Genomic DNA, 25,518 nt, shown 5'->3' on the forward strand with positions numbered 1-25,518 from the left:
GTGAAAAAATTCGAAATCCACTAAATCTGTCATTGTATTTACATTTGTCAAATATGAGTGATCTAATTTTACGACAGTTCAAAAATGCGTAATCGCATTGTAACATATAGTTTAAAACCACCTTAGGAACAGAAAAATAACGGTGCTCATTCCTGATAAAATTTCAGATGCTCTGCTGTGTTCCGGACTATTGAAACTGTTTGGTTATAAACTAACGCGAGGTGGGCATTTCCAACTTAAATATAACAATTTGTTCTCCCTATTGCCTAAATCCAATCCCATTTCTTGTAACTTGCTTCCCAGTCTCATTTCAATATTCGTTTTTAAAACCAAAAGATTTTCTCCAGTGATTGTCTCGTCATTACTAATTTTGATTATTTCTTCCCAAAGTGTAATTTCTTCGTAATTAAAAGTTATTGGAACCGCGTTTGGCACAAGTCGCTTCATTTTGTCCCCATTGATAAATAACTGTTCCGCTAAAATCTTTAGCACAAGCATGGCTACTTTTGCGAATTCTTCACCTTCGATTTTTAAAATCTCTTTCCAAATTGGCTTCGTTTCCTCATTTGATGGAAACTTAAATAAAAGTAATTTGAAGAAGAAGACGCATAATTTGAGTTGTAATTTGGTACGCAACACTTAAATGACATTTTTAATTCAGTTTGACGAATTTGACCAAGGACTTGTCAAAATTTATTTTAAACGTCGAATTCGTTTCAAAATTTTTGGAACACCGTAGGTCATGGAATGGCCTACCAGGGAATGTGGCAACACAGCCAGTGTCCAGGTCTGTAACTTAAGACCGCCTTGGTTTATCACAATAATTGTTTTCAATGAACTGTCATAAAATGGCAATTTTTCTTTTCCCCTACGATTCTACGAGAATTGGGGTTGGCCGTTGGCGTTGGCGCCAAGATTTCATACTGCAGTACTGCGGAGACGCAGACGATCGCTTATTTGCTTCGGATTAAAGTTAGGTTATGTACCCGGCACGGCCGCGCAACAACAACATCAACAAAAGCCAATAAACCCGGGCAATATGTGTAAACAAGTAATGTAACAACAATAAATAAATAAATAAACAACAGTTAACAATAATGTGTTTTAAATTACTCTAGAGCAAGTGTTAAAAATGATAGCCTTGAGCTTCGATGCACATTGGAAGACTCCTCTTTATCAAGCAGCATAGGTGCAAAAAATTGCCACAAATAACGAAGAGTCTCGCGTGCTGTAGCCCCGTCTTATTGAAAATAAATACCCTTGAGCCAGTTGGAGTTGATTGTGAAAACATCAAGAATGTTGTTCCGGTATATTTCAGCTGTTACTGAATCTTCAAGGTCCTTTCGAACAATCCTTTGACAAATTGACACTGATAACTCAGTCTCCTGGGACAGTTGTCTGAGAGATAATTGGGGTTCGTCTTCCACGTTTGACAGTCTCAATATTTTCCTCAGTACGAACTTTGGGTCGAGCACTTCTGCTGAACACTGTCACTTTCTCGAAATGTATGAAGTGTGTGACCATTGGAAAAATAAGGTTCAATCATGAATATCTGTTGTTCAGGAGTGAAAATCATACTCATAGATAACATTTTGCGAACAAAATTATTACGGCAATTAATGACGTTTTTGACAGTTCAGTTATTGTTTGACAAGCTACGCCATACGTTTTTAATGCTTTTGTTTTGCAGGACCTACTTGACCAGAAATTTTTTGAAACATACGGTATATATTTATTATATTATAGTAATTTTTACTTTAATGTTGGTGCAAACATTTGAAATTTCAATTTGAGGTTAAATTTAAAGCATTACTTACACGAAATGGCTGAACAAGAAGAAGATATGAAACGTAAAAGAATACTGTTAACAGGCCAGAGAGAAGCAGGGTATTGTTAATTATTGTTTGGAAGGACGAGAATTAACTCCATTAACATAATCCAACTTTTCTTGTTGACTTTTTTATAACTAAATTTTGTGTACAAGCAACTGAAAAGGTATGACACCATAGGTACACTCCAAAAAAAAGTCAAAAATTTTACACTGACAGCGCGGGAGTTTAATAAATGGATAGTATGTACGACTGCTCTAATTTTGTTCATTCATGTCGGATTTTTGGAATATCTGAGCTTTAAACAGTTTAAATTGATTGTCAGAATAACAATATGCATGTCAAAATGACGAGAATCGAAAGTGGGGTTACGGTTCCTAAATGTTTATTTACACTTTACATGAATGTCAAGACAGTGACGGCTAAAAATTTTTTGGCCGCCATAGTACACGTACGTAAGGAAGCGTTTATTAGAGGGGTTGTTGGTGCGATTTCCGCTATTTACACTAGCGGTCGTAGAACAAAATTTTTGCGGCATTTTCCTGAAACATTTGGTGTAATGAAAACACCAGTCCATATTCAAGAAGTGGCTCAAAACGTAATTAATCAATTTTAGTTAAATATTGCTTCTTTGTAGTTTTTACGTTATTGTAAATAGAAAAACATTTTTTTGAAAAATCGTATCAAAATGAAGTCATTTACCAGTATACAGTAATTTGCGGGCGTAAATAATGCCTTTTGCGCCCTAACGCCTAAAAGAACAACAATTAATTTTAATAGATATTTTATTTGTTGCATCACATTGGCAACCAACAACATAACTCTTGATTTTTGAGAACGAATCATCTCATTTATTTTTTCAAAGCTTTAAGGTGGATTTAAATGATTTTACAAAAAATAATGTTTGCATTTCGGGCGTGAACGGCGATTTTGGCCCTTTGGCGTCTTATAATCCCTCGGCCCTGCGGGCCTCGTGCTTATAATTCCGCCGCGAGCCAAAATCACCTCCTTCACGCCCTTAATACAAAAAAATCTATTTTGTAATATCTAGTTGTTAAAGGTGGCTTTTCGGGCTGTTTGTCACCATGTAAACAACCTCATAACGACCGGAGGGCCACCGTTATGAGCGGGAGAGGTCGTTATGAATGACTAAATAACTATAGCGGTGTGTCCCAGTTGGGCCCGCGCCTTAATGCCCTGTAATCCGATGTCCGAGTTGGGCCCGGCTACCTGAAATAATCCTCCGCCGCGCCGCGCCGTCTTGACGGCATCGGAGTTCGGTAGCTACTGTTACCACCGGGGCTTCTGGTGGTCAAGCTACGACCACTGTGGGTACCGGTGATAGGTGCGATGTCTCTTATCGTTCCCGGCTCGGGGACACTGACGCGGTTGAAAAGTCGTGCACTTACTTGTTAGAGGGAAATCAGTTAGGTATAACGAACACAAGACAAGGCCGATTTGCGGACGGTGATGCCAATTTACGTAAGTTGGGACCGTTCAGTCAACAACTAAAAAAAACTTCCGTCACTGTCATTCCCCTTTCGCCCACTTTTTTTTATTTATTTATTTTTTTTTTTTAATCAAAATCGATCAAATCATCTCGGTCCGGAAGTAACACTACCTACTTGAGGTAATTCTTTAACAATTCTATCCATTTACATTCTTCAGCGCACGATCCACGTCTATAGCAACGTAGATCTAAACTTTATTTTTCAACTTTTTTACCTGCTCTTTGAAGAGAAGGTTGTTTTTTTCGACCACAGTTAAGTTGCGCACAGCGGCAAAGCTTGTCCCAAACCAGCAGGGGGTCGGGGATTATCGAGAGGTAAGTTGCGCACGGACGTCAAGTTATTATCGCTGTAGGGGGTGGAGATTAAAAATTGTGGGTTTACTCAAAGTATCTTGAGATACCCGCTTTTGAATTCACACTAACCGCCAATAAAAGCTATGGGGTCGGTACCGTCGGCGACCGCTTGGGGGCGGGGGTGAAAGTCGACAGGGGATGAACGGCCATGTTTTTTTTTGGAGACACTTTTGTCTTGGCTACAGAGTAGTGCAGAAGTACGGTGTATTTGTCTGTTTTCAAATTGTGCGATTTAATTTTTTTTTTATTATTGAACTGTGCCAAATGTTGCTGTATAGCTTGCGTTTTTGTACAAGGTATGTGTTTGGGGTACTAAAATTATTTCTGGTTCGTGCGAAATGTAGTTTAACAATAATAAGATACAAATAGGTCGCACGTGGGTTTCCACCATGCTTTACAAAATCCACAATTATCTCGACCATCCCCATGTATTACGCTTTTAACATTTATAAGCTTGCGAAGGAGCGTAAGGCAGCTTGGTTCTAGCTTTGCAAATTTTATAAAATTGTACGGCTCATGTTTTTTTTTTGTAAACTCAGATGGAACTATTCACTACCGTTCCTAAAAGAAAAAGGGCACCAAGTTTTAGCGTGGGTCTGTGGCTTTCACTTTTATAAGCGCACTCCCTCATTTTTGATCCCCTTTTAATTATTCCGAGTGACGCTTTTGGTGTGATAAGTATTTACCTAGTTATTGTTCAACACTTTAATCAAAATTTCAAAGTTTCCACTTTCCATCCCAGTAGCAACCAAATGTATTTATATTTCAGGTGTCTCCGTGGGTTTTTCCTTAGCTAGGGATCTACTACATTTAGTCCCGGGGCGCCCTCCATGTTATTCAGGGCGCCCCCCTTGTCGATGAACCGGCTCTAATATGCTAGGGTCGACCGGACTATGGTTTTAAATTTTTATCCATCCCAATTTGAAAGTGTTCTTAGATAACTCTGTCAACAAATATTTGTCGCGTTTCTTTTTTTGTTTGCTTTTTCCAGTTTGCTGTAAATGTAAATTCTTGACCTTACCGCGAGGGTCTCTCTCTCTGTTTGAGGAGTTTTGTTTCCTCTAACCTCCAAGCGTTGAACACGACCTCGCGGCCCTCATAAAAATTGCACCCCAAGGGAGACCCAAAACCTAACGCTTGGCAGGACTTGTTGAATGCTGGGGTTATACCCGAGCTCCATGGCACACTTCCGGAAATGTGATCAGGTCTACTTTCCCTGAGTCTGTGTAGCCTGACAAGCGCGTGTTGTTTTTCTTTTGCTCGGAAAAGTCATGTTCTCTTCAACCGATGAACTTAGAGTACCTCAATTTGTTGACTTAACGTAAAGCAAATAGGACTTTTCCCCTTAGCACTAAATCACGGGTAGGCGGGAAATGTTAAAGTCGTAAGGATAGGTGCCACAGACCACCGGACCACACAAAGCCACTCGCTCCTTCTATAGCGTATCTGCCGCCCATTGTAAATTAACTTGAAAAAAAAAACATGCTAAAGTTCTCGTCTAGTGCCCGCTCCCGCTCGAACGGTCCGAAGTAACTGATTTGTTTGTAATGTACATGACCCTTCTGTTTTTTTCTGAATTTTGAATTGTGTTGTTTATGAAATCAGGTTTGCTCAACTTACAATAACTGTCCCGTTCACGTAGTCACTTCGGATTTGTTCGTATTTTCAGGAGAGGTTTTTAGCGGAGCCTCATTCGGGGGTCTAGGGGAATGGCCAGAGCTCACCATTTTTCTAGAGTTCTAAATGAGCAGTCTTCTCACATTTGGGGAGACTTGGGTGCCCTATCCCGAGACGTTTTATTATTCAATAATCCCGGCGTTAACAAAAATCATAACATTGAATAAATAGCTGGTTATAATTATTATGTTGTTTTATTTGCACTCTTCTGTGTGGTTCACAAACCCTGTTGGAACAAATCTGGTAATGTTTAATTTGTATTAAAAAAAAACACAACTTAGGGAAATTAACGATGTACGATCACGCGCTCTTGGCCATTTTTTTGAATTTCGCGGGTTTTATTTTCATTGTGTATGTTGGTAGAAAAAAAAAATGAGATGGCCGCTTGGTGGGATTTTTTGAATTACCCACTGGGTTCATCACAATCTTATTTTGACCTGTGCCTCTAATTTAATATCCAAATAAATAGAAGTAAATAGCAAATTAGAACTAGGTTTATATTTTTATTTTATTATTTTATTTCATCCTGTGGCAAATTTCAATACTTTACGTCATCAGTTTGAATCCGGGAAAACGCAAAAAACGGCCGGACGCCGGTTATGTGTTGCTATTGGAAACACAAAAGTAACAATCGCAATTACAATTATTCAGGTTTAAGAAATGTTTTATTCAAAACTACATCTAAATACAAATTAACAATTTAATTATTTCGGCCACAAAGACGATGCACTTACTTTCTCATACTAAAAACGTTAATTCACAAATAAAATAATACAACCATTTAAACCAAATCCAAAAAATAGGCCAGCCACCATAATCTCTTCCGTAGTTTTCTTCACATTATTTTCTAATTTCCATTTATAAAAATGCCTGAATTGTTTTTAATACCTTTCACCAGACTTGCTAGGTATTAATTCGACACAGGCTTCTGCAGATTTTCTTTCAATTTCTGGAGAATTTGCTTTAGAAGTCATTTTGACGCACCAAATTATTTCAAGAAAATAAACAATTGCCAAACAGCCATTGCAATCATGTTCCAAAAATGTGACTAGATGGGGAGCATTAGTTGAATTATTTTGAAATTAATTTCAATGTTTCTTTCAAACGAAATTTGAGGCAGGATGAAATAAAATACGTAACGACATTTATCCGTGAACTCTTTCTACAGTACTCGTTTCGAGTTTCAAGACTCGGCTCCTTCGTCGCCTCGTCCTTAAACGTCTCACGCGTACTGTAAACTATGAGTTCCCGGACTTATAACGTTAATTATAATTACTATAGTAAGTATTTACATACATATCATAAAATCTACAACTACATACATGTAAATAAAATACAAAACTAGACTGAAACATGTTTTGAAACATTTTTTTTTTGCTGTAGTTATTTTTATGTAGGTGCTTGTCTGAAATGTTAGCAAAGTATCTACAAACACATAAATATTTGGGTGCGCAAAATAAAAACTTTTATTAAAATGCGAATGAAATGACTCGAAAACGTTTGTCGTACGAGTTTGTTCGCTCTTAACTTGGCTCCATAAATATGGTGGAAACCTAGATGACTCTTCGACATAATTTGTTACCAAATAGTCACAAAATTTGGTAAAAATGTCATTATCTGGTTTAGACGCCATAAGTTCAAAGCAAAAAATATCACCAATTTCATTGCTTGGAGAAAAAGGCAAATCAAGTATTTTTTAAGCCACAGTCCTTCTTCAGAACTCGGATTTTTGTATTTGATTGATAAGCCCAATTTCAATTTTTTTTTTGTACCAAGTTTGTTTCAAATGAAAGAAACATCCTTTTATTTGAGCTTGCGGAAACGAGTGCTGAATGGCAAGGTGGATTCCATTTTCAAAGTCGACAACAATTTTAATTGGGTTTAAAGTTAATCCAAATTTTGAACATTCTATATTAATGTGTTCAAACAACTTGCTATAGGTGTGGACGGTTTTATTCGGCAGTAAGGCAAACACGACTGGCACATAAAGACCATTTTTGAAACCGTCCATTAAAATTACGTCCGCATTACAAAGAAAATGCAAATTTACAAAACAAGAAAAAATGACAATATTATTTTCCTTATCGTTTACCAGTAAAAACTGATCCTGTTTTGTTGTTTTAACAGAAATACTGTCTAAAGCTCCATGAGTGTCGGCCATGTTCTTTGGTAGAGGAGGCAATTTTGCTCTTTTTGCTTTGTAAATGTTTTTCCGAACATACTGCATGTCTTTCAGAGTAAAATCCTCCAAAATCTCAACATTTTCTGCAAATAATTAAATTTTATAATAAACAAGTTTATAATTTTACAACTAATGTTTATACCTTTCAGTTCTTGATCAATTTCGACGGCCGTGTAGAAATGTCATCTTCTGCCTTTCTTTTTACACTATTACTAATTTTCTGCCGGTTTAGTGTCTCAACGTTGAGGTCGTGACTGTGTTCTAAGTAATTTTATTGTCACTATTCACATATAATTTTGCTCTGCAAAATTTATTTACACATCACCAGTGCGTTTCCCTAGATTGCAATCTCCGACCTTTACAAAACTTGGCACCTTCCACTACTAACAACATTTTCCCTTTTTCACTAGTCATATGTTGCACTTCCATCTTCGGAAACCACGAACTAATAACATTTAGAACGATGTTACATTCGGAGTTACCTCTCTCTCCTTAAATTTTTCGAATGATGACAAGTACCTAGTTCAGCCCTTTTTTGAAGTTACTTTGAAGCTACTGACCACCTCGGGTGGCTTGGTGTTTAATCCCTTGCGGTAAAATAATCCCTCCGTCTTCTCTACCTGATTAAAATCCTCTCAATTCTAGGCAGTATTTTGACCGTGTGCGCAACTAACCAAATATCTTTTTTTCGTGCTCCTCTCCTTCTGCACAAAAAAGAGCCTGACGGTCCGGGTAAACCGACTGGATTACGAAACGGTTATCTTCTTCGACAGGATGCATCTGCTACCCCGGCGTTAATAAAGACATCGGTCAACAAGTCTCGACACCGGGCTGATTGGTTCTAAAATGAACTATTATTTACAAAAGCAATAACTCACACCACTGCTTGGAGTAGCTTCTTCGCGATTCCTCATCTATTCAACGAGGTATGCTTTCAATGTAATCTATGTGAGCCTTAGGTCGATGTCATTCTTAATCTTCTCTAATATGTTGTGGAAGTTGTTCCAAATCCCTAAAGGGCCTCCAGTAAGTTATTCAATCGAACTCCAGGATTGTCACGCGCACAAAACGGATGTCGGGGACGCGCATAAAACGGGGCACCTGTCTCTGGCACGCCGGAGTCGATGTGGTCTCCAACCGTTGGCTCCTTGGGACGGACGTGGGACCCTCGGTGGCGGCTGTGGTGCCTCTGGGACTCAGCAATCGTAGAAATCAGAGGTGTGAGTGAGAGAGAGAGAGAGAGAGAGAGAGAGAGAGAGAGAGAGAGAAAATGAAAATTACGAATTAATTAGAACAGTTTTGGGGAATCAAACCAATGTAGAACAATTTTTAGAAGTAGCAGATCGACGGAATTTAGTTGCATGACATGGCACTTGCGTAACAGCGTTTCAAGCCCAATTTAGGTTTCAAAATAATGTTAATTTGTTTCATTTTAATTCTGTTTGTTTCATTTTGATTCTGTTTAATTCTTCGTGCTGATTTTTATTATTGTATAGAGTCAGTAATTCAGTGTCCCTGTTTAATTCTGTTTGTTCCATTTTTAATTGTGTTTGTTTCTTGATGTTGAGGTTAATTATTGTATAGAGTCAGTAATTTAGTGTTCTTTTTCAGAGTTCTAATTCAACAACAAATTATGTACATTCGGTCTGGTCCTAACAAAAATCTAAATTTAAACATTCAAAATTATGGTGGAAAACGGAAACTGTCATTTCAAAAGTTCTAGAGATATCGAAAAGGTGTCGCGATCGGCGTAAGTACAAAGTAAAGAAATGATAAAACCGAATGTGGAACGGGAAACGAGGCTTTTTGATTCACTCGGGGTTTGATCTCCAAAGTAGCCGGAGGTACGTTCGGTACCTCCAGCAGCCCTTTTGTGACCACGTGCTTTACATTTACAAGGTAAATTATTTTTCTAATTCTTGTACTTAAATTGTAGTCGCGGTTTAATTATTCACACAACATTAGTTCATTATCGTGTTAAAATAAAGATTATGTCATTTTCTTTGAGCATTTGATGCCCACGTGACTCTTTAGAATCTTGAATTAAATTCTTTATCGCGAAGTATGTGATCTTTTTGCATTTACCGATTGGGGAAACGTGCTTTCGCCAAGGAGAAGTATTGTACATTCACTATAAAACATTTTCATTTATTATTTGTGTCTTGTCGTCTCGAGTTCGGGAAGCTACCGCCAGTGTCCGTCGCACTCAATTAGCTGTGGTCCGGCGTAAGAGCACAAAATTAGCTGCGTCACCCCCAAGGGGGTCAGTGACCAAACTAGGTCAGCTGACACGTGAAGAGAGGTACCCTTTGGCCCTGTTAGAACCTTTTTCTCTTTTATTTTCAACCACCGGAGTAGACCAGGGTGATCTATGAGATTTCAGGGCATCACGTCGGGTTCAATTTAATTGGGGAAATAATTCAAGTCTAAATCGGATCACATAGTTCGCATCTCAAACTCGTATAATGCTGTCCCGCCCGAAACTTGTGTATTTGCCCAGCTCAGTCATTTATTCATGAGTCATATCTCAATTCACGGGACGAAAACTAATAGAGTCAAATATCCACCAACGTCTTTATTAAATTCAGTGATTTATTTACACTGTTTGTTGGGACCAAACGCCACCACACTAGATTATTTGTTAAATAAAATTTAAGTGAAGTGTGTTCAATCTATTCTATTTTCTGAAAAACCTTCCGAAGGTACGACCTCTCGTTAGAACCTAATTAAGCTAAATAATAAACAAAACACAACGTAGAATAAATTAACAAAATTTGGGAAACTGGTTTAGAGAATTTTTTTATTGTAACAATGTAACACACTCAATATTATTTTGTAAATATGTATTCTTACTGCCCATCGGAGATATCGTCGCAACTGAGAGATTTTTTTGAATTTGCTTTTTTTTTCTAGCCAAATCCAATAGTAGTAAAGCGTAGGTAAACAAAATAACAATTTAAAACAACACTCACAATAGTATATTATTATTCGAGTTTTATAAGACGCTTGATTGTGACACGGTTGGTTGACGCAGTGGAGTACTCCAACAGAACGAGTGTCACAGTGCGTCTTATGAAACGAGTGTAATATCCTATTTTTTCTACTTTGGTCGCATTAATTTGATAAAAACTCAAAAATCTAATTATGAAATAATCTAGGGACTCGCTAGAGATGCCGGACGCCGTCGTCGGCAAACGTGCTATTACAGCAATACCAACGCAATACGTATAAAAAAACAAAAACAGTTGCACAAAAAGTTTCTTTGTGACACTACTTTTAGTTTCACAAACACTCATTTATGATACTAAAGTAGAAAAATTCATTAAATTTATCTCTAAGGTCACAATTTTCAAGTATGAAAATTAAGGACTCGCTTTTAAGTAGGTAGGTGCGATTTAGCAATATTGTTATTGAACAACATTGATTTTGCATAGATCCAACCAATCAGGAGCTTCACATCATAGCAACTACAACCTTGTTATATAGCAATATTGGCAAATTTTAAAACAGAATCGCACCATTTATCGTTGTTTGCGAAACAATAGATAGCAAATAAGAATATGTTAGAAAAGTACTGGATTGTGCATAATTTTGAAGCTTGTTCAAATATCTCCAAAATGTTAATCTCTCTTCATCAGTTTATTTCGTTCTCTTCAGATACTAACCATACAGGGCATAAAGTTCGGAAGTGGAAGATTTGTTGATTAAATTGATTACATTTATCACATACGTGTATTTGGAAATTTGGAGTGATTTGTTTATTTATTATTTATCGTAAAAAATATTACATCACCCACTTGCAACAAAGGTATAAAACACCACCAGCAAACAAGTCTACATCAGTTCCAAAATGAAACATATCGCCATTTTTTGTCTATGCTTTGTGCTAGTGTGGACTACGCCCTTGCAGAAAAGTCCATTGAAAAAGGTCTCTGTAAAGGACATAGGTAAGTTTTTTTTTATCAAAATGATTTCATCTAAAAGGTGTCTTAGATTCTCGAATTATCAATGGCGATCAAGCGGGCTTAGCTCAGTTTCCTTGGCAAGCAGCACTATTCATTGGTTCGTATTTTGTTTGCAGTGGTAGCATAATAAGCGAAGAATGGATTCTCACCGCTGCCCAATGTATTGAAGGGTAATAGTAATAACAAATCCACAAAATATAAAGGTTGTTAATTGACTTAATAATTTTAAGAACCAGTACTGTAACCGTTCTGGCAGGAATTGTAGATTTGAATGGCACTGGTGCAGTGGTTCAGTCATCTGAACTTATACTTCACAAGGATTACGATCCCTATAATTTTATAAACGATATTGGTCTTGTTCAACTAAGCACACCACTCACTTTCACTCGTACGTATGAAGTCTAACGTTTCAAATAAATTAGTAACCATTATTTATTGTAATTTTTGTCAATAGGATATCTAGCCCCAATAGCTCTCGCAGATAACCTTCTTGAAGACGGACTCGATGTTACAGTAAGTGGATGGGGCGCAACAGTCAGCGGTACTTAAAATTCTTGTTGTAATTATTAAATCGAATCCTGTTAGTTTGTTTGTAGGCGGTAATGAAAGCCAGTTGTTGCTTTATGCGGATTTAGTAACTATTCGCAACAGCGAATGTACAGCAATTTACGGAAATACTATTCTGGATTCTATTGTTTGTGCAGAATCAGGAACGGCTGTCTTGAAGAACATTTGCACTGTAAGTTTGTAACAAATTTTTTTATTTGAATGCAGTTGTGAGATTTTAGGGTGACGGTGGTGCGGCACTAGTCCTTGATGTTGAGACCGATCCTGTACACGTTGGTCTTGTAAGTTTCTTCGGTGGTGGCAGTTGTGAGTCTGGGTATCCTTTTGGATCTACAAGAACAGCTTCTTTCAGAATCTGGATACGGGATGAAACCGGTGTGTAGATTATACGAGAACAAATTCCAATTAACTGTAATCATAAAGATAATAAAATTGGGTTGCCGTAAATTGCAATATTATTTTCAGTCATAAATGTTTTATTTGAATTAATCAGAAATATTTATTAATCTCATTAATTTATTTTTTCTTGTATGTGGAACAAAATATTTTATTTTATTTTAAATAACGAAATTTCATCATCGGAATGAGAAAGATATCACATCGTTACAGCCGTGATTAGGCAGATAGCATATGTGCATATTACAACAACTGAGAAAAACTTTGAACGTCCAGACGTAATTTTAGTTAATATACATAATTAATTACCATTTCAACTGCCAATTTTGTAGGTTTTTCTTAAGAAAATGTTGTAAATGCTCGATTTGGTCCCCTAAATTAAGAATTTTAAGTTTATTTAAGATTAGGGGTTGTACCTGCGGTTTAAACTCTCAACCAAGAAACATAACGCACTTGTACTTTAAAACTTTAAACCCAAAAACGCAGTTGTACTTCAAACTCAATAAATCGTTAGTGCTAGTTAATACACGACTATTCATTTTGATCCTTCGACATAACATCGAAAACAAACGTTTAATAATACCTACCCTGCGATAAAGTCGATGCAGTTCTAGGACCACCATACGCGTTTGGGATAAATCCAGGTACAAAGGAAATAAATATTCAAGACGAAAAACTTTATAATAAAACACTCATTCCATATTTTGTGAATTCCAGTTAATAACAAGGATTTTTGGAATTTCAAATTCAGACAAACGCCAAATTATAATTAGACTAAGATAGATTAAGTAACTTTTCTATAGTCAGAATCACAAAGCAATGCGTGTACGTCATCGATGAAGGTTTTGCAGTACCAACTTGAAACTGTAAAACTGCGAATTCTATCGTTCAATTGGTGGTAATTTTTATCAATTTACATCATCTTGTTGATCGATAACGATTAAAGTAAATTGTGAGGTTAGAAGAAGTCGTCGCTGTTGTTTAGTGTTTACGTTCCTTTTGTTAAACATATTGTCGGCTTATTCTGTATTTTCTGATATATTGAGTCTATTAGAAATTTCATGTAACATTATACTGTTCATATTTTTTTTTACAGCTAATATTATATTTTTAGTGTACTTCTCATTAAATGGTACTATTACGATCATAAAATTTTGGACATCAAACTTCTGTGACATTAGTGTCATCGTGCTGTCATACATACATTCTAAAACGACCCTTATGTATAAATAACCTTAATTTTGATTGCGTCAATTTTGAAAATGTGAATGTCAGATTTACCGAGAAAATATTAAAAAAGTTGTAAAAATCAGACAAATGGAATAGAACGAGGTTTTAATTAATAAAAAATATAAAACAAATACCCAAATGTACTCGCATATTAAAAAAATTATATTTTAAACCGGTGTCAAATTGACAACAATTTCATCTTTCATGTGACAGTTTCAATAAAGCATGATTTAGAGTAAATTTTTTAATGTGACAGAAGTTTGATGTCCAAAATTTTATGATCGTAATAGTACTTACAGTAAAGACTATAAAATGATGATATTTAAATTTAAATTTAACATTGCCATTCTCTATTGCACTTGTCCATTGTAACTGTGTTTTTGACTAACAATAAGATAAAGTCCACTTTTTGTTCTTTTCAAAAATTTACTAACAATGTAACATTTTACAAGGTTCGGTTTCTATCACAACAGAAAATTTTCGCCCTTACATCCATAAGTGGGTATAAACTTTGATGGCTAATGTATTACAAATTTTAAATCATGTAATGTTTTCTCGTAAAAGTGTTATAGAGAAAAGTTTCATGAATTGTCGAGCTCTTCCACTGGTTAAAATTAACATACGTATTTCAGATACACCCTGTGCAGGTACTTACTAATTAGATGGTGATTATCAATTTGCAAAAAAGGCATAGGCATTCGGGAGTGAAAAGATTAAAGTGTTGACCATTGGAGCATTCAGATAGGAGGGCCCAGAGGGGCGCCAATAAAAAAATTCAGAATGCTGCTGCAAGGAGTGGTAAGGAGTTGAGAAAAAGTTATAAATAAGCAAGTTATTTGTGAATTTTAGTTTTATTGAAAGCAAACATGGAAACATTTGATACTATGTTAAGCCAACGTAGACAGTTAACTTTTGAAAAATACAAGTTTCGAAAATACAGAGGGTTCAAGAGAAAATGGTACTCATAATCACAATTTTGAAGAAGAATTAGTGGTATGACAAAAAATCGGTTATGCCGTCAAGAGAAAAGCCGAAGAAGATATTTCTGCCAAAAGTGAGCTTAGTTCAGGTGTTAGTAAAGGTCAGTTCAGGTGGAGAAAATTTCTTGAGCGCAGTTCGAGTGTTGGATTAAGTCTCTAATGAGTTATGTGCGCAGTTGAGTTGTCTCGGATGGTTTGTTCACTGGTTTAGGTGGTTTATCGTAAAGCCATATGAGTAATAAGTTATTAGTTAATATCAAAGCTGATATGCAAAGCGAACAAATATCTCGGCTAACTGGAATGGAGAGAGAGATTTCACTTGTAAAATGTTAAGTTATACTATTTGTAAGTAAAGAGTTATTTATTATATTAAAATTAGAAACCAGTCAGTTTTTTAATTTTTAATTAGGTATAATACGGAATTCCGAAGTTTGCTGATGCAGTACAAATAAATATGAATGATGTGTTTTCCACTTCCACATCTACTTAGTTCAAAATGTCTCAGACCATACAATACTTAATATTTAGTTCACTAATCTATAAAAATTCTTATACATACATATAAGGGTGTTAAATGTGCAGATGTTAACAAGTATCTATATTTCTGATGTAATCTAGAAAAATAGAAGAAGTATTCTTTCTATACAAGCTGGTCCCGATATAACTTGCGAAAAAAATTCTGGGTCATTAGAAGGATCCAACAAATCCGGAAAATCCATTTTTATTAGGTCCAAAATAATAATAATTAACCCCTTTCTACATACATATCGTGCGTTTATTTACATTTATCCGAACCGTTGATTGAGAAAGCACCACTCGTGTAAAAGCGTAAGATTGAAACAGCTGATCCGTGATCCGTTACCCGTATAGTGCGTTCACAATCGAGTCTTCAACGCCTACTTTGAGGATAAATTTAAATGAACGCACCATATATTCGACACTATAGTTTATTCACGATGAATGTAGATAAGGGATGGCTATCTGGTAACATTGTTGGTAGTAGCTACAGAACAAATAAAATTTCCTAATAGAAATTCATAGCTTTAGTGTTAGGTCAGGTTGATTTCAACTAAGGTCACATGATGTGATGGAAACGGTAACATCGTTGTCAGCTTGAAGGTATTTCGAGTTGAATAATAATAATTTGAGTATGAATGAAATTTGAATTTAAATATTTATAAAAACAAATATGCAAGGTTTATTAAAGTTATATGTATAAAATAGGTACTTGCAAATTATCTGAGTTTCGTGAATCTACCCCTAAGAAAATAATTTTTAAATGCTATAGGAATCCTTCAACTTTATTTTTCGGTGATCATTTAATTTCTTCTTCTGTTAGAGCCCAGCAAGGAGATCCTTGCGGTCCTATGATTTTTAGTCTTGCCATTCAAACAATAATTTTATCTTTGGATTCTCAACTGAATACATATTTGGTATTTAGATGATGGAACCTTAGCTGATTTACCCAGAAGTAGTTTTGTCCGACTTTAAGAAAGTTATCAATTTATCCAGAAAAATTAATCTTGAATTTTGGAAATTTTCTAATTATGTTAATTCCATTGATTCTTCTTTAAAGTCTTCTTTAGAAAGTATACCTACTTAATTTACGTTTAACTGATTTACAATGGTGTCAGTCCACTTTACCGATTGGATTTGGTGGTCTGGAAATTCGCCGCATTTCCGATATTTGCCTCCCTGCTTTCCTATTTTCAGTTCCTGGTGTTAAAAAGCTTGTTTCTCTATTATTAAATTCAAAGGATAATGAGCTTAGTATTCACCATTATGATGAAGCTTTAGCAGTGTGGGATGTAGAAAATGAGAACGAAAGACCAACAATCCCACAATATCAAACGAATAATTGCCAATGACTTAATCTTTAATTCAACTAGACTTGGCTCATTTTAAGGTTTTACAATGCAGAGAATCACGATCTTGGTTACATGCTATGTTCTCCTAATATTGGTACTTCTTTTTTTTTTTAATTAAATTAAGTTCAATTGCGGAGGCATTTTAGTCATGATTCCCCTTGTGTTGATCATAACGCTTTTTAAACTGGCTAACATTTTCAGCATTGACAATCAAACTTGGAAGAGCGTTCCAATTTCCAAAAGCACGGTTTGTTAAGAAATGTTGCCTGGTAGTTGTTTTAAATTATTCCTTGGCAACTTTAAATTCATGCCCACGTAATCGTCTTCCTTCACTAAATAAACAAAAGTTTTCCACTTCTTCAGGAAAGAGATTATGCGTTAATAGAAACATTTGAATCAAATCAGCTCTATCGAATCTCTCTTCAAGTTGCGGAATTTTTAATATTTTTAAACGTTCTTCGTATGGCAGGTGACAAATCGGGCGACCATCTAGTTACTGCATGTTGCACTCTTTCTAATAAAAGTTGGTCTTTCTTGTAAAGGGGACGCCAGACTGATATGGCAAAGTCCATTTGAGGTCGTATATAGGTGCTATATAAATTACTCACTTTTAGATAACACTTCCTTCCAATTTTGTATTGCTTTAAGATTGGGTTGTAATCTTTGTACACCTCATATTTGCAAATGATAATGGAAAACGCCCAGATGGGATGACTTTAATACCGCGGATTAAAGGTCAACCTTTAGTTTGGGACGTTACTATTGTAGATACACTTGCAGACAGTTGCGTTTTGAAAACTTCTGAAGTTTCATGTTTTGCCGCTGAAATGGCTTGCAGACGCAAACAATGTTTTCGTATATTTTAATCTGTAGTGTAGTTTAACTCACGTTGGTGAAACCGGCCACATATGCCAAAAAACATTCCATTTATAAGAAATATGACTTAAAACAGAAAAATAAAAATTTCACGTTTACCGATAAGTTAACACGTTTTGCAAAAACTCTCTGTTAATATCTTTGTGGACGAAGTTAAACATCAGGGTGTGTTTTCTGAATAAAATGATATATTTTTTTTTAACAGGGTGGGTTTTTCTGAATAAAATTATTATTATTATTATTATTATTATATCGACGACATCAAGATTTGATGACCTGTTCTCTTCTCCCAAGTTATTGTCAATACTTGTTATGGCAAATCTGTACCTTAGAGTGACAATTCTTAGGTAATGTTCTTCTTTGGCTTTTCGCCGACGCGACGTCTAGACGCCAGCTGACTTCTACGAACGCCTTCCTCGGACCACATAGACCACCACCTCACTATTGTCGCGTAACTCCGAGTGAAGGATCAATAATTTTTCTTCGCTTATAATAAGTCATTTAGCGATTGTTTGTACGGTGATGAAAATAGCTGATTGGTTATTTCGGTCAAAAAGATGACTTGACCGAGAGGTTTCACGAGGATCCACGAGAGATCGATCCAACAGGGGAGATAATTCAAATGTTAACAGGATCACATATTTCTCAGCTCAAATTTATTTCAAGTTGTTTCATTACTTTATAAATTTATTTATTTATCTTACGGACGTATCTATTACTTAGTTAAATGTAATGCATCCACCAAAAGTTATTTCTCAAATTCATTCATTTATTTATAAATTTTGTTGGCACCAAATACCACCAAGCACGATTTTACATGTGAAATAAAATCGACTAACGTCTCGATCAAAAATCCCATGCCTAATACGGAAAAAAATTACATTTCCTAACTTATTGCACAAATAGCTATTGAAAGCTCATGGACATTTTTGTTTTTGTTTTTAATTTGATACGTAGCTTTTAATGAGTCCTAAGTACGAGTACATTTAAAATTTCAAGGTTCTAGCGTAAACCATTTTAGCAGCACGGAGCCGGTTCCATACATAATCGCAACCCTGTATACATATTTTACAAATAATAATTAACACGTGCAAATCCATTTTTTCACTTTGTTTGTACACGTACAGTACAGTACAGAGTACAGTGTCCTACAATGTACAATATTACAATAAAATTTTCTAATATTTTTCATTAAAATTAATTGTGGTTTGTTCTCGTGTAATCTATAGACTGGTTTCATCTCGTATCCAGTTTCTGAAAGAAGCGATTCTTGTAAACGCAGCAGGATGTTCAGATTCACAATCGTCGGTGCTGATAAAACTAACAAGACTAACTTGTACCCTGAAATACACCCTGAAATACCAAAACAGCATTCAAATCAAAAGTTTTTTAAGAAACTTACATTGCAAGAGTTCTTAACGATACCCGTTCCTGATTCTGCACAAACAATAGAACCCACAATGATTTTTTCGTACTTTGCTGTACATTCATTGTTGCGAATAGTTAGTAGATTCACGTAACTCAAAAATGTGATAGTACCGACTAAAGTTAAAATAACAACATTTGATTTTAGAATGACAACAAAAAATGTTATTACTGTCTCCTGTTGCGCCCCATCCACTTAATGTAACATTGACTCCTTCTTCAAGAAGGGTTTCTGCAAGACTTATTGCGGATAGGTTGGCTGTTGATAAAAATTACAATTGATAATAAATGTTAATTTGTTTAAGACATTAAATTTCCTACGTACCATTAAAAGTAAATGGTGTCATTAATTTAATAAGACCAATGTCGTTTTTAATATCACTGCTAGTATAATCCTTATGAATGATAAGTTTAGAAGATTGTGCCAACACACCAGAGGATGAATCTACCCCTCCTGCCCTAACGGTTACATAGTCCATACTTAAAATTACAAGTGAATACACAAACTCTATATTTTGTGAATATGTTATTACTCATTAAGACAATGGGCAGAGGTAAGAATCCATTCTTCGTTTATTATGCTACCACTACAGTAATGGATACCGGCCCCAACAATAATATATAGAGATGCCTGCCAAGGAAACTGACCAATGACCGCTTTAGTACCATTAATAATTCTAGGATCTAGAACCCCTTTTTAGTTACTTAATTTGATAAAAGAAGCTTTATCTTCTCCAATTGGCTTTTCTGCAAGGACGTAGCCCACACTAGCACAAAGCATACACAAACAATGGCGATACGTTTCATTTTGGAACTGATGTAGACTTGTTTGCTATTGGTCTTTTATACTTTTGTTGCAAGTGGGTGATATCATATTTTTTAAGATAATCAAAAAATAAATAAGTCCTACGAGTACACTCAAAATTTGAGAAATAAGTGATAAATTTAATCACATATTATATCGCAAGTGCAAAATTTTTTATCGGAAAATTTTTTGCTAATGAACGAAAGCATCCATAAATGAGGTCAGAAGACCAATTATTATCAAATAAAAGCCCTCGACTTCGTCTCGTGCTCTTGGTATTATAATTGGTCTTCTGACCGAATAATTTATGAATGTTTGAGTTCATTAGCAAAAAATTTGCCGATATTAAAATTTTGCACAAGGGTATACGGCAGATTATTTCCTGAATAGAATGAAAACAAACGCATTATTGCCAATCCTTTTTATTCAAAATAATTAAAAAAAAAATCAGGTACCGACACTTTTTATCTGACTATCTGACAATATTTGTCACGCAATTGGTTGCTAGACACATGAAGGAAATAATCAATTTAATTAACAAATGTTTTGCTTCTGAAGTAATAAATACCCTGTGTGATTGGTATTTGAAGAGAACGACACGAACTGATGAAGAGGCTCCAAAATTATGTACAATCCGCTATTTTTATACCATAATTTTTTTGCGATTTTGGGTTTCGCAAATATCGATAAATCTAATTTGTATCTGAGATAATAGTTATTTACGAACCGACTGCGAGAAGACATTTTTCGCACATGAGCACATTATTTGAGGCACAAGCGACGAAGGAGCGAGTGTGCCGAATACGTCTTCTCGCATCGATGTTTGTACAATATTTTTTGAAACGAACATTAGCATTTTTAAATTATTACCCAATAGTTCCGAATTTAGTGAATAGATGGCGCTTGCCCAGGTGACAATCGAATTAATAGCGATGTATTTTCATTCTTTCGAAATTTTCAACATCCAAATTGGAGAAATGACATTTTGTAAACCAGATTTTATTATTATCAAGTCAAATTATTTTCAGAATGCTCAAAAAGGCCAATGCTTTTTGAATAATTTTGAAGCACTAGTGCGCGAAATCTACGTTCGCGGTTAACTGTTGCGTTTGAGAAATGTCATTTTGAAGTTAGTGAGTTCAAAATAGTAGTTTATTTGACGAGTTTGTGTGCTCCAAATCGCTTAAAACCTTTTTTCTAACACTAATATCTTATACTGTTTCCATGGTGCATGTGAGCTCATACCTTATGTTTCCCATAAAATACGCTTTTCTCTATAAGACACGTCGTCAATAGCAACGTATCTTATAGAGTCATAAAATACGTTCACACATATTCAAGTATCATTTTATTCATCATTTTTACAGTAATTATCACAAAAGTGAAAAGTACAATTATTGAATTGGAACTGCCACATTAGCTTCGTGCTCTTGTTCCTAACATCTTCTTGCCCCTTTTTTCTTATTTCTTCTGGAACGTTTTGGCACATTTCAACGATGAAAATTGTTTTTTTCCAAATTTGTTGATATTATTACCATAGTACCCACGGCAACCTCCGAATTTTGTGTATTGTGACGCGCCTCGAATAATTTCTGAATTTATTAAAATTTCTGATAAGATGTTAGTGTTAGAAAAAATCTTGAAGACAACGCGTGTTTTATAGTTTAAAAATCTCGATCTATTAAATCCTCGCTCCCTGCGGTCGCTCTGATTTAAACTACGATCTCGATTTTTAAATCGTCTATAAAACACTTGTTGTCTTAATAGCTATAAAATTAGCTTGACGTTGCACATAGGAGAAAATTCTCAAATTCTGATAGTGTCGAACAAAAAAAAGTTTTATTGGTACCAAATACTTAAAGACTGAAATTTCACCTCATACTTGAAAATTGTGCCTTAAGATATAAATTTAATTGAATTGAATATCGTTATAAACTTCAATTTTGTTTACCTTCGCCTTATAATAGTAGAATATTATCATAAAGAGTAGAAGTGAGTCTTTTTGTGCTAAGCCCAGAGATTGAAGACCGAGATGAAGTCAAGGTCGGCAACTGAGCGAAGCACAAAAAAACCTTCTACTCTGAATGATATCCTTATACTATTTTATTTACTATTAAAAAAAGTTTCTCGAAGCAAATGGGTCCTCCGTCTTGGTTCTCTGTCAGGGTGTTCCTGAGGGAACGGTGCAGCTGATGTCGATTACTCTAATCCACGGGGTGGATGGTCGGCTACTCCGGACGCGGAGTTTCTGTGGCGGAAGCACTTCGGGGGAAGAAAGGTCCTCGGATGAGGGTTCCCGGTTGGCGAAAAACGGGACCGGCTCGTCGCGCTCCGGTGTGTCCACTCCAGGCCCGAAGGTTTCTCGTGAGGTAGTGGAGTCCTGTCTCTGCGATTTGGACTGCTGAAAATTGGTTCGTGTTCGACCTAACCGCGTATTTTCCGTAGATCAGCTCGAGGTACTACTTGCTACCGAAAGGGATAACGTAAGGCGTGGCGATTTTCTTACCTAGCCGGACGTCGTGCTCTGAGTTTTGATCCGCCCTAGGCGCACGGTTCACGAGTGAACCCTTTTTTTTAGTGCGGCACAATCGGTTATTGATTGTATATGCGAATTATTGAGGATCGGTACTCACCACTTTTACGACAACCAATTAAGGAATCAAAAGGTCATTTTAAAATATCGATAGACGGACTATACTTAAAGTTTCGATAATATGTATTATCTGATGTACTTTTTGCAAATTTCCAAGTAAAACTTTCCAAAAATGGTGAATGATGGCGATTTGTAATTTTTAGTATTCTGAACTTTTACTAAGATAGCAGAGCCCAAATCTTCGATATCTCCCATTGTCAAATTAGTGATTTCATCACATCGACAAGCGCTGGTCACACCTAGTATTAATATAACCTACAACAATGATAATAATTGATAATTCTTCCTCTGGGGAACTGAGAAATTTTACCTTTGTAGCCAGATACTTTTCATCTGGAACATTATGTAGAAATCATACACATGCAATGTATTTCGTTTTAAATGCATCGGACGTACTTCAGTTATTCGCTAAATATGTACAGTGTGAACATAAAGTTTAGAACAAAATTCATGTGACGATTTTAGGAAAATCCCTCGGACAGGTCGATTTTATTTAGAAAAATGCCATTGACGTGCAACTTGTTTCAATGACATCGCTTTTTGCGCAATGACGTTATCACATTTTTTTTAAATAACTCATTTTTTCTTCTTTTTCTGTTAGACCTTCCTACTACCTAAACGATGAATGAAAAGAATTGGTACCTTACATAACAATTTTTTTTTTGAGAAAATGACAAATTTTAATTCAAAAATTTAGTTTTACATATTTTTAATGTAATTCTTATTTCTTGTATGGGTTTATTTAGAATAGAAGATTTGTTTTAATAAACCAAACAATTTAAAAGATTTAGGGCAGAGAATTCGCGCTTAGATGAAACAAATAAGCCCTGACATTATTGAGCGCAGTGTACAAAGTATCGGTGAGTGCCAAATGATTGGCGGGGGACAATTTCAACACTTGCATTAAATTTTATTGTTAACCTTATGTGTTTGTTTGTTTTTGTTTGAAGTTAATTAAAATTTTTACATTAAAAATTAAATTACATTTTTGAAGTATATGTCATTTTCTCACAAAAAAAATGTTATGTAAAGTACCAATTTTTTTCATTCATCGTTTAGATAGTAGAAAAGTATATCAGAAAGAGAAGAAAAAAGTGGGGGTTGCCATTTAAAAAAAATTATGATGACGTCATTGCGCAAAAACCAATAAGGTCATTTAAGCAGGGTGCACGGTGCACGTCACAGGATGGCATTCTTTTAAATACCGTGCGATCCAAAAGTCTTTCTATCAAGTAGGTCATGACAGTGGAAACGAATGCCGTTGGGCTGCAGCATATTTGGCACATATTTAAATGAAAATTAAAAATATGTTTTATTAGTCTGTCTGTATCCTTTGATATTTTTAATTTCACATTTTTTTTATTTTATGGTGTAATTATAATAATGTCATGGTTCACTTGATAGAAAGACTTTTGGATCGCTCGGTATAATCGATTTTCTTAAAAACATCATATAACGCTATTATGAATTTTGTTCCAAACTTTATGTTCACACTGTACGGGGTGATTCTGAAATAAGTTTGGAAAAAAAGCGGTAATTGGTGATGATGAGAAGAAGTCATTGACAAAAAAATTTTCTTATAAAAGTGTTTTCGTTTTCAAGATACAAATGATTGAAAATTTGGTCAAAATGGCTAGTACGCTGCTGAGTTAAAGGTGATTACCTGATTATCTTGGTAATTTAGCAACAATAAGAATCAAAGGTGCCCGTCAGTCACAAACGCAACCTTATTCCTCTCGATCATTTCCATAGAAACATTTACAAAGCAGTGTGCTTGCACCTACGACTTTATTATAGAGTTGATGTAACAATGGTTGCTAATGAAGTGAACAAATTCGGACAAATTTTCCCTATTCATAGGCGTTGGAAATACAAAGATATAGGGTAATTTCCATCCTTTTGATTTCACCTCCAAAAGTCATTTACGCAGAATTATTTTGTATCAAGGATACTCCACATTTTTTTTCCAAACTTATTTCAGAATCACCTGTATAACAAAAAATATCCAAATGTGAGTAACAAACAATTACAACTTACAACTGTTCACTTTTTAACACTGAACGGTCTCTTGCGCTATTTTTTATTCTGACATCGACATCCATGCCATAGTCACGCCCACAACGGGCGACTCGTGCAATCGTATGGAAAATAAGGAAGTTACAGCACCAAAGATTTTTCATAATACACCCGGTATATTGCGTTATACAGTGCAGTTACATACAGAGCTGCTTGCCAAGGAAACTGTCCTAAGCCACTTGATCACCATTGATAATTCTAGAACCTAAGGCATATGTACATACCTTAATTTTAGATGAAATAACTTTGATGAAAAAGAAACTTATCTAAGTTTTTTACAGGTACCTTTTTCACTGGAGTTTTCTGCAAGGGCGTAACACACACTAGCACAAAGCATAGTCAAAAAATAAAGATATGTTTTATTTTGGAACTGATGCTAATATTTTTTGAAAAAGCTTCAGAAATATGTAATTTTTCTTTCTGCAATTTTGGATGTCGCAAGTAACGATAAAATTTCTGATAAAAAAATTTCTTTGAACCAAACACTTAAAGCCACAATTTCATATTTGAAAATTGTAAACCTGCGAGATAAATTTGATTTATCCAATATTCAACAGTAATATCGTGTTTTACTAGTTAGTTTTAATTAAGTAAACTGGGCTATACTAGTCAGTTGTTAAAAATAACCCACGTTGCTATTAGCACAGTGGGTTATTAACATTCATAACCCACTAATGCACTAAGCATTGACGCTATTTATAACCTCGAACTTAGAAAAACATAACCTAATTCAACAGACAGCTTCGAACTTTACTACCAATTAAATGCAAAATTTCCATGGCCTCTCATTATGCCAAGATAACATGAATGCATTTTAAAATATGTAAAGTTGAGCTGAGAAATTTGTGATCCTGTTAACATTTGAATTATCTCCTCTGTTGGATTGACCCTTCGTGTATCCCTTTTGGATACCTCTTTGACCGAAACAACAATCAGCCATTTCGCCACCGCGCAAATCATGGCTAAATGAGTGATTATGAGCGAAGAAAAATTATTCACCCTTCAATCGGAGTCAGGCAACAATAGTGAGACGGTGGTCTATCTAGTCCGAGGAAGGGGTTCATGAAAATCAGCCCATAGACATCGGCAAAAAACCAAAGTAGAAAGTTGCCTAAGAATTGTGGC

General features: G+C 35.4%; 2 protein-coding genes and 2 long non-coding RNA genes across 6 annotated transcripts in view; 2 read left to right on the forward strand and 2 right to left on the reverse strand.

The window, feature by feature from the left end:
* Positions 1-25,518, forward strand: part of LOC138123103 (uncharacterized) — a 211,576-nt gene that overhangs the window by 121,820 nt on the left and 64,238 nt on the right. The window lies entirely within an intron of this gene.
* On the reverse strand, positions 7,824-10,259 carry LOC138123059 (uncharacterized). The gene is made up of 3 exons (XR_011156692.1): positions 8,227-10,259; positions 8,072-8,172; positions 7,824-7,997 (listed from the first exon to the last, which is right to left on the reverse strand). It is a non-coding gene; the product is annotated as an uncharacterized lncRNA (long non-coding RNA).
* On the forward strand, positions 9,343-12,531 carry LOC138123055 (brachyurin-like). Of its 2 annotated transcripts, none has more exons than XM_069037570.1 (7): positions 9,343-9,451; positions 11,210-11,499; positions 11,546-11,687; positions 11,748-11,905; positions 11,972-12,058; positions 12,114-12,256; positions 12,306-12,531. In XM_069037570.1, exons 2-7 carry the CDS (start codon positions 11,403-11,405, stop codon positions 12,465-12,467), a joined length of 789 nt encoding a protein of 262 aa, XP_068893671.1. In that variant the 5' UTR covers positions 9,343-9,451; positions 11,210-11,402; the 3' UTR covers positions 12,468-12,531. The 2 variants fall into 2 exon arrangements, with proteins under 2 accessions (XP_068893671.1, XP_068893672.1); XM_069037571.1 differs by having other exon boundaries at positions 11,634-11,687.
* Positions 17,647-25,333, reverse strand: LOC138124913 (chymotrypsin-like protease CTRL-1). The gene is made up of 5 exons (XM_069040107.1): positions 25,306-25,333; positions 19,397-19,552; positions 19,185-19,352; positions 19,032-19,118; positions 17,647-18,976 (listed from the first exon to the last, which is right to left on the reverse strand). The coding sequence occupies exons 1-5, from the start codon at positions 25,331-25,333 to the stop codon at positions 18,813-18,815; spliced, it is 603 nt and encodes a 200-aa protein (XP_068896208.1). The 3' UTR covers positions 17,647-18,812.

This window comes from Tenebrio molitor, chromosome 2 (genome assembly GCF_963966145.1).
Source record: "Tenebrio molitor chromosome 2, icTenMoli1.1, whole genome shotgun sequence".
Taxonomy (NCBI): Eukaryota; Metazoa; Arthropoda; class Insecta; order Coleoptera; family Tenebrionidae; genus Tenebrio; species Tenebrio molitor.

Excerpts from the sequence above, each read along its gene's own strand:
- LOC138123055 (XM_069037570.1), top strand. The coding sequence starts at position 11,403 with ATGAAACATATCGCCATTTTTTGTCTATGCTTTGTGCTAGTGTGGACT. Across the intron at positions 11,500-11,545 it reads GGTCTCTGTAAAGGACATAG|ATTCTCGAATTATCAATGGC; the intron begins GTAAGTTTTTTT and ends AAGGTGTCTTAG. Across the intron at positions 11,688-11,747 it reads GCTGCCCAATGTATTGAAGG|AACCAGTACTGTAACCGTTC; the intron begins GTAATAGTAATA and ends AATAATTTTAAG.
- LOC138124913 (XM_069040107.1), bottom strand. The coding sequence starts at position 25,333 with ATGGCTGATTGTTGTTTCGGTCAAAGAG. Across the intron at positions 19,353-19,396 it reads TACCTCTGCCCATTGTCTTA|TTGTAATTTTAAGTATGGAC; the intron begins ATGAGTAATAAC and ends TTGTGTATTCAC. Across the intron at positions 18,977-19,031 it reads ATGGGGCGCAACAGGAGACA|TCGGTACTATCACATTTTTG; the intron begins GTAATAACATTT and ends TTTTAACTTTAG.